The sequence below is a fragment of the Hemitrygon akajei genome, chromosome 11 (genome assembly GCF_048418815.1).
Source record: "Hemitrygon akajei chromosome 11, sHemAka1.3, whole genome shotgun sequence".
Lineage (NCBI taxonomy): Eukaryota > Metazoa > Chordata > Chondrichthyes > Myliobatiformes > Dasyatidae > Hemitrygon > Hemitrygon akajei.
Window position 1 is genome coordinate 135,723,451 of NC_133134.1, and position 14,091 is coordinate 135,737,541.

At 38.3% G+C, this 14,091-nt stretch overlaps 1 protein-coding gene across 1 annotated transcript in view; it reads left to right on the forward strand.

Annotated features, from left to right (window-relative positions):
• Positions 1-14,091, forward strand: part of jph2 (junctophilin 2) — a 140,592-nt gene that overhangs the window by 2,203 nt on the left and 124,298 nt on the right. The window contains exon 2 of the mRNA XM_073061743.1: positions 9,602-10,388. Within this exon, the coding sequence (XP_072917844.1) occupies positions 9,602-10,388 (787 nt within the window). The remainder of the gene's footprint in view (positions 1-9,601; positions 10,389-14,091) is intronic.

A 14,091-nucleotide genomic window follows, 5' to 3' on the forward strand; every position in this document is an offset into this window, starting at 1 on the left:
TAGACAGCTTGGAAGAATGGGCAAAAAATGGCAGATGGTATACACGTTGGGAAATATATGATAAGCGCATTTTGGTAGAACAAACAATAGTGCAGACTATTATCTAAATGGTTAGAAGGTTCAAACATCAGAGGTGCAGAAGGACTTAGGAGTCCTCGTGCAAGACTCCCAGAAAGTTGATTTACAGGTTGAGTCTATGATAAGGAAGATAAATGCAATGTTGGCATTTATTTCAAGGGGAATAGAATATAAAAAACAGGGAGATAATGCTGATAATGATAATGCTAATAAGACACTAGTCAAGCCACACCTGGGGTATTGTCAACAGTTTTGGGCCCTAGAAAGGATGTATTATCATTAGAGAGAGTTCAGAGGATGCTCATGAGGATGATTCTAGGAATGAAGGAGCTAACATATGAACAGTGTTTTGCAGCTTTGGGCCTGTACTCACTGGAATTTATAAGAATGCAGAGGGACCTATAGAATGTTGTAAGGACTAGATAGGAGATGATGTTTCTAATGATGGGGGTTTCCAGAACTAGAGGGCACAGCCTCAAAATTGAGAGGTGACCCGTTAGAACAGAGGTAAAGAGTCATTTTTTTATCCAGAGAGTAGTAAATCTGTGGAATGCTCTGGCCACTGACTGCAGTGGAGGTCAAGCCCATGGGTATATTTAAGGTGGAAGTTGATTGTTTCCTGATTGATCAGGACATCAAATGATATGGTGAGAGGGCAGGTGTATGGGGTGTAGTGGGATCTGGGATCAGCCATGAAGGAATGATGGAGCAGACTCAATGGGCTGAATGGCCTAATCCTGCTCCAATGTTTTAATGGTCTTATATGCAAATTATAACACCACTTAGACTTGTATCCAAGACATTATGTTTACAGTCAAAATAATTCGCCTATAACTTAATCTTGTGAGATTTGATTCCTCACTATAAATCATTACAAAAATCTGTTTCTTTCCTCCCATTTTCCCTCCTGTTGCATTTTTCTTAATTTTCTCTCTGAAGTTCACCTTGTCAAATGTTTTCTATAGTCCATGTACACAATACACGGTTGTTTAAATATGTAGCATCCAGATTATCTGTGAGTAATTTTCTTTTATGAGGAGTTATGCTTTGGCTATTTTCCTCCAATACCTGAAGGATCTCTTCTCTTCATCTATAAGTTGAATGGATTGACTAAATGTTTAATATTTTTTCAGCAAGAAGCAGTCTCAAAGTACATCAAAATTATTAAGCAGTGCTATAGTAGAAGAAAAACACAATTCATTTTAATCCTTCATTCTCTCCTGACTTTCTTGTCCTAATCAGAAAAGTTATTACCCTAATAGGAGTTTTGATGCAGCTACAGTGGGCTGTCTTCCTGCCAAGTCTCTAGCTTGCTATTTTTATATTAAATAATTGTTTCCTCTTGGATCTTGACCTTTTGACGTAACTGCTTAGGCTTTGCATGCATAAAGATGGTACATAAATACATCTATATTTTTCAGTGGTTAATTATATGTCAATGATTTTAATCTTATGAAATTATATAATTAAATAGATAGTGAAAAGGGGAAAATTACAGTTGATACTCTTACTTAGAACTTGAGTTATTTCTTAAAGTCATCATTGACAGCTTGCAAGATTAATACAAATCTTTCCGGACACTAATGCACAATAGTAATCAGATGCAATAATGATTCAAAGTGGATCATTATGAAGTAAATTCTAATGTAGATACCTTGATTTATTTTTTTGACCAAATTATTCTCTAACCAGCATTTCAAATAAAACATGTTAGAGGTAATGTTTGTAATTCAGATTTATAATTTAGACCTGGCATCAAGGAAATAACAATTAGTGAGCATCAGAGTTTATTAAACAGCTGGTGATCTCAATCTGAATTTACATATTGAGAATCAGATATTAGTTAAAGTAGTTAAATGAAATTATATTTTCCCCATTAACAAATCACAGTAATTGAATCTGTAAATATTTTTCCTGTTAATTGTGAATGCATAAACATTTGCTTTCATGTGATTGTAATAGCTAAACAATGCATCAAAATTTGTTAAATATTCCAACTTACATAACAGATTTGCCATTGTGTACTGTGTGCACTAAACAGTGATACTGCTAGAGGTGTTGGCCAGTTTCCATAGTAACTATCTAAACCACACTGCATCAACTCCAACTGCAATATTACACTGCAGTAAATGACTGTCTTTGAAAGAAATTACTAATTTATATTACAGCAAGACTGAAAATATTACAATGAATGATTCCTCAAGTTACTTCAAATATAACATTTTGAAATGTCAGTGTAAGTGCCTGGTTATAGAAGAGGACAATTTTGGTCATCTGAACCAGTTCAGCAGATGCTGGATGACACGTCCATTTTCATTTCAACAATATATCAAAAATCTGCATTCTGAAAATTCACAACTTAACCTGAAAACCACAATGAATAATGTATCAGATGAATTAGAATCTCATTCCAGATGTTGTTTAGTTTTCACGCTTCATAATTAACATCACAGAAGTAACAAACTCTATTCATTATCTATTAAGTAGTTGTTAATAATATCCCTAATGTATTATGTACTGCTGGTAATACAAAATCAAGGCAATCAAGCATTAAGTAAGCATGTCTCATTGGTGGTAATATAGTCAATTCATGGATGTATGGTTTTCCTACTACGGCATCATGGACAAGACCCGATCTTTATTTTTGCTTATATAGTATTCTCCAGTGTATTAAAATCAAACAACTGTCAGCCTTCATTATGGATATTACCCTGGCCTCTAGAATGTGGAATATAAAGATGCAAAATTTAGACCCTCACACATGCTTATTGCAATCATAGTTTATCTGTGCCTTAACACCACATGTCTACATTTCCCCAACATCCCTCAACATCTTTTGTATGAAAAATCTAACAGTCTCAAGATTTAAATCATCAAGTAACTATACCTTGTTTACTGTTGGTCGGAGTTCCTAATTTATATTACCTGCTGACAGTAGAAATGCTTCCAATCTCACCTAGTGTTTAGTAATACTTTGAAAATGTATTAACTACTAATCAGCTTATTTCCTGGGAATACAGCCGGTTTGTATAATTTTTCCTATGAATTGAACTTTGAAGATCAATTATTTAGGCAAATTGTCACTGCTCAAACTTGTATTTCCTTCCTAAGGTATGGTCTAATTATCATGTTTCCTCTTTGTACTCCAGTCTTCTAGATATAAAGACTAGTATTCAATTAACCTTCTTAATTGCTCTCTGTATCTGTGGCATTTATTGATCTCAGTACATGAACAGCAAGTCTCTGAATCTCCACTACCTCTAACTGTTCACCATTTGTAAAATACCCTGTTCTACCCTTTTGGATATCACGAGGATAATAGTACACTTGGCACAGTAGTTTGTTAATTTCTTCTCTTACTTATTCAAAGCTCTCATCAATGCTTACAAAACCACCATCTTTGTGTTATCAACAAACTTGGGATATGTTACTTTCTATCCCATCATAAAATGATTTATAAATATACTGAATAGTTGCTGCCCCTACACAGATCTGAGTTGGAAAATAGCAGTTTCAAGTCCCTATCTAGAAATTTTAGTGCATAGTTTGGATTGGCACATGTTGAAGTTGCAGTCTCTTAGATTGGTCTTTAATCACCTGCGGATTATAGATCTAATGCTACATCAATTGTGCACAAAAAATAAGTGTCCATTTATACTGGACAATATTTATATTTAAATCAAAAGCACTAAAAATTATCTGGTCAACACACACAAAATGCTGGAGGAACTCAGCCGGCCAGGCAGCATCTATAGAAAAGAGTACAGTTGATGTTTTGGGCTGAGACCCTTCGGCAAGATTTTTCCATAGATGCTGCCTGGCCTGCTGAGTTCCTCCAGCATTTTGTATGTGTTTCTTGGATTTCCAGCATCTGCAGATTTCATCTTGTTTCCTAGCATCTTCTGTTTTTATTTTTTTTTGCTTTTAAATCAAAAACGGTAGTAGGGATAGTCTGGGTAATTACAGAACACTGAGCCTTGCGTCTGTGGTGGGAAAGCTGTTAGTAAAGATTCCTAGAGATAGGATCTATGGGCGTATGGAGAATCATGGTCTGATCAGGGACAGTCAGCAAGGTTTTGTGAAGGGCAGATCATGTCTAACAAGCCTGTTAGAGTTCTTTGAGGAGGTGACCAGGCATATAGATGAGGGTAGTGCAGTGGATGTGATCTACATGGATTTTAGTAAGGCATTTAGGTAGGCTTAGTCAGAAAGTCAGAAGGCATAGGATCCAGGGAAGCTCGGCCAGGTGGATTCAGAATTGGCTTGCCTGCAGAAAGCAGAGGGTCGTGGTAGAGGGAGTACGTTCGGATTGGAGGGTTGTGACTAGTGATGTCCCACAAGGATTGGTTCTGAGACCTCTACTTTTCGTGATTTTTATTAACAACCTGGATGTGGGGGTAGAAGGGTGGGTTGGCAAGTTTGCAGATGACACAAAGGTTGGTGGTGTTGTGGATAGTGTAGAGGATTGTCGAAGATTGCAGAGAGACATTGGTAGGATGCAGAAGTGGGTTGAGAAGTGGCAGATGGAGTTCAACCCGGAGAAGCGTGAGGTGGTACACTTTGGAAGGACAAACTCCAAGGCAGAGTACAAAGTAAATGGCAGGATACTTGGTAGTGTGGAGGAGCAGAGGGATCTGGGGGTACATGTCCACAGACCCCTGAAAGTTGCCTCACAGGTAGATAGAAAGCTTATGGGATGTTAGCTTTCATAAGTCGAGGGATACAGTTTAAGAGACGTGATGTAAGGTTGCAGCTCTATAAAACTCTGATTAGGCCACACTTGGGAGTACTGTGTCCAGTTCTGGTTGCCTCACTATAGGAAGGATGTGGAAGCATTGGAAAGGGTACAGAGGAGATTTACCAGGATGCTGCCTGGTTTAGAGAGTATGCATTATGATGAGAGACTAAGGGAGCTAGGGCTTTACTCTTTGAAGAGAAGGAGGATGAGAGGAGACATGATAGAGGTATACAAGATATTAAGAGGAATAGATAGAGTGGACAGCCAGAACCTCTTCCCCAGGGCACCACTGCTCAATTCAAGAGGACATGGCTTTAAGGTAAGGGGTGGGAAGTTCAAGGGGGATATTAGAGGAAAGTTTTTTACTCAGGGTGTGGTTGGTACGTGGAGTGCACTGCCTGAGTAAGTGGTGGAGGCAGATACACTAGTGAAATTTAAGAGACTGTTAGAAAGGTATATGGAGAAATTTAAGGTGGGGGGGGATATATGGGAGGCAGGGTTTAAGGGTTGGCACAACATTATGAGCCGAAGGGCCTGAACTGTGCTGTACTATTCTATGTTCTATAAACATCCAAACTTGAGCTGTGTTGTTATAGGAAATGTGGTCACATGATTTTCCATAAATAAAAGTTATTATCATTGTTCATGATTTATCACTGACTGCCTTCATTCCTTTCTCAAGTGGACTATTTTAAATTTAAGTATTTCACAATTTGTATAACTGTTATTAACCTTGTACTGAACAGCTTATCATTTGTCGCTAACTTCCAAATTAAAACTTACAGTATTTGCTTTGAAATATTTAGAATGGTTCCTTACTTGTAACAGTCGTGGATGACTGAACATATTGTAAAGGTTAAATTGGGAAATATTGGGAATAGCAAATGAATCATTGGTCACTATTTTAACCCCACTCAGGTCATATAGAAATGAATGCATTTACGAGTTAGGAACTTGTATACTTTTTTAAAAACCTGTTCTAACTGCTTACAATTTTAAACTGCCGGCAGAAGGAGCATGTACCAAATCAGAGAAATCTTATTAGATATGATAGACCATCTGACTCCAATAAATCTAGGGATGTCTGTGTGCTTTACTTTGAGAAGAGTGACCAATTTTAGAAATTTGAATTAGGGATAATACTGTTTGCAGACGATGACTCCAGATGTATTAGGACATTACTGATCTCCTCTATTTCGATGTTCCATCAAGAAAAAGGTAGGATTTCCCTCACTTTCATCTTCCATTGGACAAACTTCCATATTCAATGGATTGTTTTCCATAACGTTAGCCACTTCTGACAAGATTCTACCATCTTTCATCTTCAGCATTTCAAATAACATTCTCTCTATAACTCCCTAATTTAGTCCCCTTCTTAAGGTATATGCACATACTATTACAGGAGATCCAACGCCTGTACATTTATCACTTCCCCTCCCAACATCTGGATGTCACAGCAATTCATTTGTATTTTTTCCAGTTTAATATATAGTATTCTTGGTTTAAAACATAAACTGGATAAAAATAAAAACAGGTTGGGTGACTACCTCATAGAATATCTCCAATGTTTTGTTTGAAATGTTGACCCAGAGCTCTCAGTTTCATATCACTTTAATTCTGTGTTCCATTCCTGCTCTGATCTATTTTAGTTCTCATACACTTGTAAAAAAACACTTAATTTTTTTTCTGAGGGGTACACTGCAGCCCTTGAAACTTATACTGAACTTAACATTTTCAGGTAACCTCCCATTTTTTTCCCTTCTTACATCACAGATACAGCTGCATTCTTCTATTTCAAGTTTTTTTTAAATTCTAAATGTCTCAGATTGTTTTTTTTTATAAAATGATGTTACCTTCACATCTTTTGTTTGCTGCCTCTCTCTACTGTTCTTTCCCTCATCCTGCTTCTTTTCTCACTTTCCTCATTCTGAAGCATTAGTTCTGTTTCACAATGCATTGACACTAATGGATCTGCTGAATGGTCCCAACATTTTTAATTTTTAATTTTTTCCAGTTGCTGAATTGTATTTCATGCAAAAATCAATTTCTACTTTTATAAATTCAAAAACAATAAATGATGAAACCTATTAGGCTTTAAAATAATAATATGATTCCTGAATTATGTGATTCTGATATAATCATGTTTCAATTTTTCTCCACCCTGTTCATTCATTTCCCTTTAAAGTAACTTCACATGGTTTGATTCAGCTAAGTTAATATATAATGTTAAGTAAAGTTAATAGCATATAAATTACAATAAGGACTAAACTCTAGAATTATATGAAAGTTATTGCACAGAAATTTAAAATAGACTTTTACCCGACTAGTCCAAGTAAATGTTGATGTTAACCACATGAATTACCTCATCCTATCACCATAAACTGTTTTTCTCTCTTATTTCCTTTATAATCTTGCCTAATCCTTAAGGGAAAATCTTGCCTGATGAACCTGTTGGAATTCTTTGAGGAAAATACAAGTAGAATAAATAAAGGGTTTTGCAATGGATGTTGTATATTTGGACCTTCAGAAGGGCTTTGACAAGGTTCCACACATGAAGTGGCTAACCAAGTTAAGAACCCATAGTATTACAGGAACTGGCATGGTTAGAGCATTGGCTGATTGGTAGGAGGCAGCAAGTGGGGATAAAAGGATAAGAATCTTTTTCTGGTTGGCTGCTGATGACTAGTGGTGTTCCACAGGGTTTAGTGTTAGGACCACTTTTTATGCTGTATGTCAATGATTTAGATGATGGAATAGCTGGCTTTGTTACCAGGTTTGCAGATGATACAAAGATTGGTGGAAAAGCAAATAGTGTTGAGGAAACAGGTAGGTTGCAGAAGGATTTAGATTAGGAGAATGAGCAAGAAAGTGGCAAATGAAATACAAAGTTAGAAAGTGCATTGTCATGCACTTTGGTAGAAGAAATAAATGTGCAGACTATTTTCTAAATGGGGAGAAAATCCAAAAATCTGAGATGCGAAGATTAACTTGCAGGTTGAGTCAGTGGTGAGGAAGGCAATTGCAATGTTAGCATTCGTTTCAAGAGGTCTAGAATACAAAATTAGGTATGTGATTTTGAGGCTTTATAAGGCACTTGTGAGGTCTCACCTTGAGAATTGTGAACAGTTTTGGGCTGCTCATCTAAGAAGACAAGTGCTGGCTTTGGAGAGGATACAGAGGAGGTCCACAACGATGTCTGCAAATGAAAGGATTATCATTTGGGGAACATTCGATGGTTCTGGATCTGTACTTGCTGGAGCTTAGAAGGGGGGGTGCATCTTATTGAAACCTTTCGAACATTGAAAGGTCTAGACAGCACAGATGTGGAAAGGATGTTTCCCATGGTGGGGAAACCTAGGACAAGAGGGCAGAGCCTCAGGATAGAGGGGCATCCATTTAAAACAGATATGGACAGAGGGTGGTGAATTTGTGGAATTTGTTACCACAGGCTGCTGTGGAGTCTAGGTTTTTGGTTGTAATTAAGGTAGAGCTTGATAGGTTCTAGATTGGACATGACATCAAAGCTTACAGGGAGGTCAGGGAGTGTGGCTGAGGAGGGGCAAAATGATCAGGCATGATTGATTGCTGGAGAAGACTTGATGGGCCAAATGACCTAATTCTGCTCCTATGTCTTATGGTCTTATATTCTCTACATTTGAATATATCTATGTTCTATGCATTATCAACTTAAATAGTAAAGAAGCTCCACATTACAATTGAAAAGCAATCTCTTGAATTTAGTGACATCTTGTCCTTGGCTAATCTTTAGTTTTGTATTCCCAAATGGAAATATTATCAATATATCTACTTTGCCAAATCCCTTTATCATTTTAAATAAAGTTTTTAAGTAGGCCTTCATCTATTTCTTAAAAAGGATTCCAACCTATTTAGTGTTTAGCTAGTTAATGCCTGACTGCATCCATGTCAGGTCAATATCCTAGATTTTGTGAGCTACCTATACTTCACATTGATTTATGTACATATTTTCCTAATTCTTATTTTGGATCTTAAGCATGCTGAAAAAAAAGTATCCAAATTCCCAGTGGTGTGACCCAAAGATACAATAGAATTCATGATGTTTTTTGAAGTATCACGTGGAAAGCCTTGGATCAAACTATCAGTCAAAAAGCTGGTGTAAAAACATGTCATTTGGTTGCCAAGCTTTCTATCAAAATGATTTGTATTTTTGTAAAATTTTTAAAATATTAAAACCAAACAAAATTTCAAGTACTAAAGCAATTAAAATATTTGACTTAAGTGCAGTAAAGTTGAAATGAATCTGATATCTTTTTCGTTGCTCTGGTTCTCACTGTTTCAAGAAATTGGTGGCAAAGATCAACTAACAAACTTTAAATTTTACATTCATTCATAAATGTACTAAGATGCTGTGTGCTGTCACTTAGCCGGGGAAATGCTGGATGTCCACATTCATCCTCAGGCTTTTTACTATTAAACTTGGTTCACTGTTATGCACCTACAGCAGTCAGCACATGTCCTTTAATAAATTGGAAACTAGTAAGAAGTGTGTCTTGATATTCCGCTATAGTTGTTAAAGAAATGCACTTCCAGAGTAAATTTCATCCCTCTGGTTGTTCCAAAGAGTGGTGGCAGGTAAATTGCCTGCAAGAATGCAGAATGAGGAAAACGCAGGATAAATCTGTTTTTGTTAGATGGTAGCATCACCCATGGACGCTGACTATCTGATCAAGTGACTTTAAATGGTGTAGTGACCATAGTTGAGGCTTTTGAGTAATTAGTGTTGTTATCATGTGGTTGCATTTCCAGGTACATACCAAGGCCAGTTCACAGGAGGGATGCGGCATGGTTATGGAGTGCGCCAGAGTGTTCCATTTGGGATGGCCACCATGATACGTTCACCCCTGCGGACCTCACTCACCTCGCTGCGCAGTGAGCATAGCAATGGCGCTGTGTTACAACACGAGCCTCCAGGCGACTCACTGGCCACGGCCACATCTGCCACCCTGGGGCCGGCCCGCGGCGGCTTTGCACTCAGCCTCCACAGTGCTGGCGATGCTGAGCAGAAGCCCAAGAGGAAGGGGTTGTTCCGGCGGGCTTCGCTGCTTGGCAAGCTTAGAAAGAGTGAGTCCAAGAGCTCGCTGGCCAGCCAGAGGAGTAAGCTGAGCTTCCTGAAGAGCGAAACTGGCCTCAGTTCCGCTGCCAGTGATGCCAACTCCACCATCAGCCTGGGCGAGGGTGGTGGCGATGACTTCCCGCCTATCGAGGCTGACATTGACGCCACAACCACAGAGAGCTACATGGGCGAATGGAAGAGTGACAAGCGGTCAGGCTATGGAGTCAGTGAGCGGTCTAGTGGCCTCAAGTACGAGGGCGAGTGGCATGACAACTTGCGGCATGGCTACGGTTGCACCACCTTCCCAGATGGCCGTAAGGAGGAGGGCAAGTACAAGAACAACGTGCTGATCAAAGGCAAGAAGAAGCACCTCATCCCCCTGAGGACCAACAAGCTGCGGGAGAAGGTGGAGAGGAGTATGGAAGGAGCACAGAGGGCAGCGGCCATAGCCAGGCAGAAGTCGGAAATTGCACTGTCTAGGTAAGTCTTTCTAAGTTCTTATGTCATTCGTGAGAAGGGGAGAAAATTCCCCTTAGTAGTGGTTTGGAGCAGATAGTTCAAGTTTCAGAATGTTCGCGGCTGAGGATATTTCTTATCCAGGATGTGAGTGTCACGAACAAGTCGTCCATTTATTCTGCGTCCATAACTGAGAATTTGGTAATGAACAATTTCATTGAACAAGTCTAACTACTTTTGGGTGAAGATTCTCTCTCATATCTGTGCTATTTTTTGAATCCACTAATGTAAAAGATTGATAACATTACTCAACATAAAGTGGTGCGTAACTTGAAAGAAAACCTGTAAGTGTTGACATTCCCATTTATCAGGAATCTTAAATAAATTTAAGCTAATAAAAAATCCAGAAAGCCATATGCTCTTTAGTTTTTACTGTCTTCATGGCAAAAGCTTCAAATTAATTGGAAGGTTTTTTTAAGGAACCAGATACATGAGTATAGACATGGACTGATTAAGGATAGTCAGCATGGCTTCGTGAATGGTAGACTGTGTCTAACCAATCTTATAGAGTTTTTTTGAGGAAGTTACCAGCAAAGTTGAAGGCAAGGTAGTGGATGTTGTCTGCGTGGACTTTAGCAAGGCATTCGACAAGGGGTCACATGGAGTTTGTCAAGATGGTTCAATCACTCGGCACTCAAGATGAGATAGTAAATTAGATTTGAGATTGGCTTTTTGGGAGAAGCCAGAGCATGGTAGTAGATGGTTCCTGCTCTGACTGGAGGCCTCAGACTGGTGGAGTACGACAGGGATTGGTGCTGGGTCTGTTGTTGTTTGTCATCTATATCAATGATCTAGATGATAATATGATTAACTCAATCATCAAATTTGCAGGTGATACCAAGATTGGGGGTGTAATGGACAGCGAGGTTGACTACCATGGCTTGCAGGGGGATCTGGATCAGCTGGAAAAATGGGCTGAAAAATGGCAGATGAAATTTAATGTAGATAAGTGCAAGGTGTTGCACTTTGGTAGGACCAGCCAGGGTAAGTCTTGCACAGTGAATGGTAGGACACTGAGGACTGGGGTAGAACAAAGGGATCTGGCAATCCAGGCCCATAATTCATTGAAAGTGGCATCACAGATTGATAGAGACATAAACAAAGCTTTTGGCACATTGGCCTTCATAAATCCAAAGTATTAAGTACAGGAGACAGGATATTATGTTGAAGTTATGTAAGACATTGATGAGGCCTGGTTTGGAGTATTGTTTGTAGTTTTGGTTACCTACCTTACAGGAAAGTTGTAAACAAAGTTGAAAGAGTACAGAGAAAGTTTACAAGGATATTGCTGGTGTGGAGGACCTGAGTTATATGGAAAGATTGAATAGCTTTATTTTTTTGGAACGTAAAAGATTGAGAGGAGATTTAATAGAGGTATACAAAAATATGAGGGTATAGATCGGGTCACTGTAAGCAGACCTTTTCAACTGTCTTTTTTAATATCTGAATTTTAGACAGAATTTTCTAAAAGGGAGAAATTTGAAATAAAACAAAATTCTGGAAATATTTTGCTGAACACTTAGAAATAGAAACAGTGTTAACATTTCTGGTTAATCTTCAGAACTAGGAAGAAAGTATAACAAGTTTTGAGGTGTAGAAGGAAAGGGGGGAGTGGAAAAAACAAAAAAAAAGATCTGAACTAGTGTCTGGGAAAAGGAATGATTGAGGAAAGTGATGACGTAATTGAGTAAGGAGGATGGTAAATGCATATATGAATTATCAGATGCAGGTCTAGAGGGATAAGTGGAAGCAGAGAATTAGCATTTGAAATTACCAGATGATGTTGGAAATGTGGCATACAAAGGTTGGAATTGCTGTTTATTTGAAATTGAATTCAATGCCAAATCTGAAAGAATGTATTGTGCGGATGGATGATGAGATTTTCATTGTAATAACAAAGGCTGATGTAGGCTCAATGTAGGAGGCATGTGTATGTACAATAATAGCCTTATATACTGTAGATATAATTATCTTCACATATGAATTGTTTTTAACTTGATGTCATACATGGAATGTACAAAGTAAGAACTGTATGATTAGAGACTAAATTATGGATGTGATGTTTTAAATGTTCTGTGATTGAACCTCAGTTTTGTGCAAAAGTCTTAAGACTTGGTTGTTATGCAAGAATCATCTATAGCCCTCACAGTGTGTTGTGTACAAAGCTAAGCAGAAAGTTGAACACCTTCTGAAAAATCACCCGAACTAAAAGCTTTCTTCAGGGTTTTTAATGAGAAAACTTTGTGAAACTGCAAAAAGTTAAGTAAAACACATATTAGATTTAATACAGAGTTGTGTGCTTGAAGATACTAATATTATCTATTATTCTCATGATAGGCGTTAAACAAGGTAATACATACGTGCTGCATTCTACATCTAATCTGTGGACTAGAATAAACTTGTGGCGCAACTATAGCTTAATGGAGGTGAACAGTAAACATAATGCTTCCTTCAAAGTACATCTACTAGTTATTGACCAATATTAAGAAAGCTTAAGACTCACAGATATTTCTGTTGCAAGAGCAAATGAAGAATGGATGGAGATTGTTGTCTTTCTACCATGTATACTGTATGTTGAAATCCAAATTAAACTATGCAGGAAATGATGTAAAAGGCAGATTGTATACAGGAAGTGATATTCGTTCAAACTAACTGCATTCAAAATGAATGAGAGGCAGAACACTTCACACTCGGTGTCCATAAGAAGTCAGATTTAACTACTGAAACAAAAAGTCAAATGACCATTTCATTATGTCTTTGGCAAAAGAATGAAAAATCTCAGAGACTAGTCTTGAAACAGTCTTACTGCACAGATTTTGGCTTTCTCACTTCGAAAGTAATGTCCTTGATGACATACTTGATCACAGTGATTTCTGAGGAGCAGACTGGTGACTTGCTGCTCATTCAGAAAGATGATTCGGTGGGGTACCTCTAAAGTGAGTTGTGCCCTATTAATCAAGAAAGTAACTTTGGATTGGGAAAGGTTCCAGCTTTGTGGTGCACTGCACATCCTCTGCATTCACTGATCTTTGAATAGCAAGAACGATTCTAACTTTGTCCGATTTAGTGGCTCTGCACTGACATGTTGCTTACAAATGTGCCAACCACTGCAGAGGCTGTCTTTGGCTATTCCTACGATCTTCTCTTTCATATAAATACTACTCTCATAGGGTCTGAAATGACTTCGGCACCCAGTCTTTAGGATATTAGTCTTAAATGCATAGGCAGTGGGCTGATGAGCACCATCAAGACAGACTTCACCTTCAATGACCCAAGCCTGGTCCAGTTGCTGGGCAAAAGGCGTGTTGTGCTGATCATTTGCGCTGTTCACATACTTGTGTGCATTGATGGTGTTTCTGCCGAGCAACAGGAGAATCTCAGCAGAGGGGTCTAGTGGAGGGGGGGGGGGGATCTTGTCAGCTGTGTCTTCAAGATGTGAATGACCATGTGTAGCTTTAGGAGTGGAATTTCATCCCTGTTGGGAATACAGTCACTGTCAAAGAGACCTAAGGAGCCTAAGACCTTTGCACAGTACTGTAGTAATTTTATGTATTGCACTGTATTGCTGCTGTAAAAAAGAACAAATTTCATGATGTGAGTTGATAAGCCTGATTTTGATATGGGTCTCTATCATAGGAAGGAAGAGGGGAGGGAGTGGGAAGCAGCA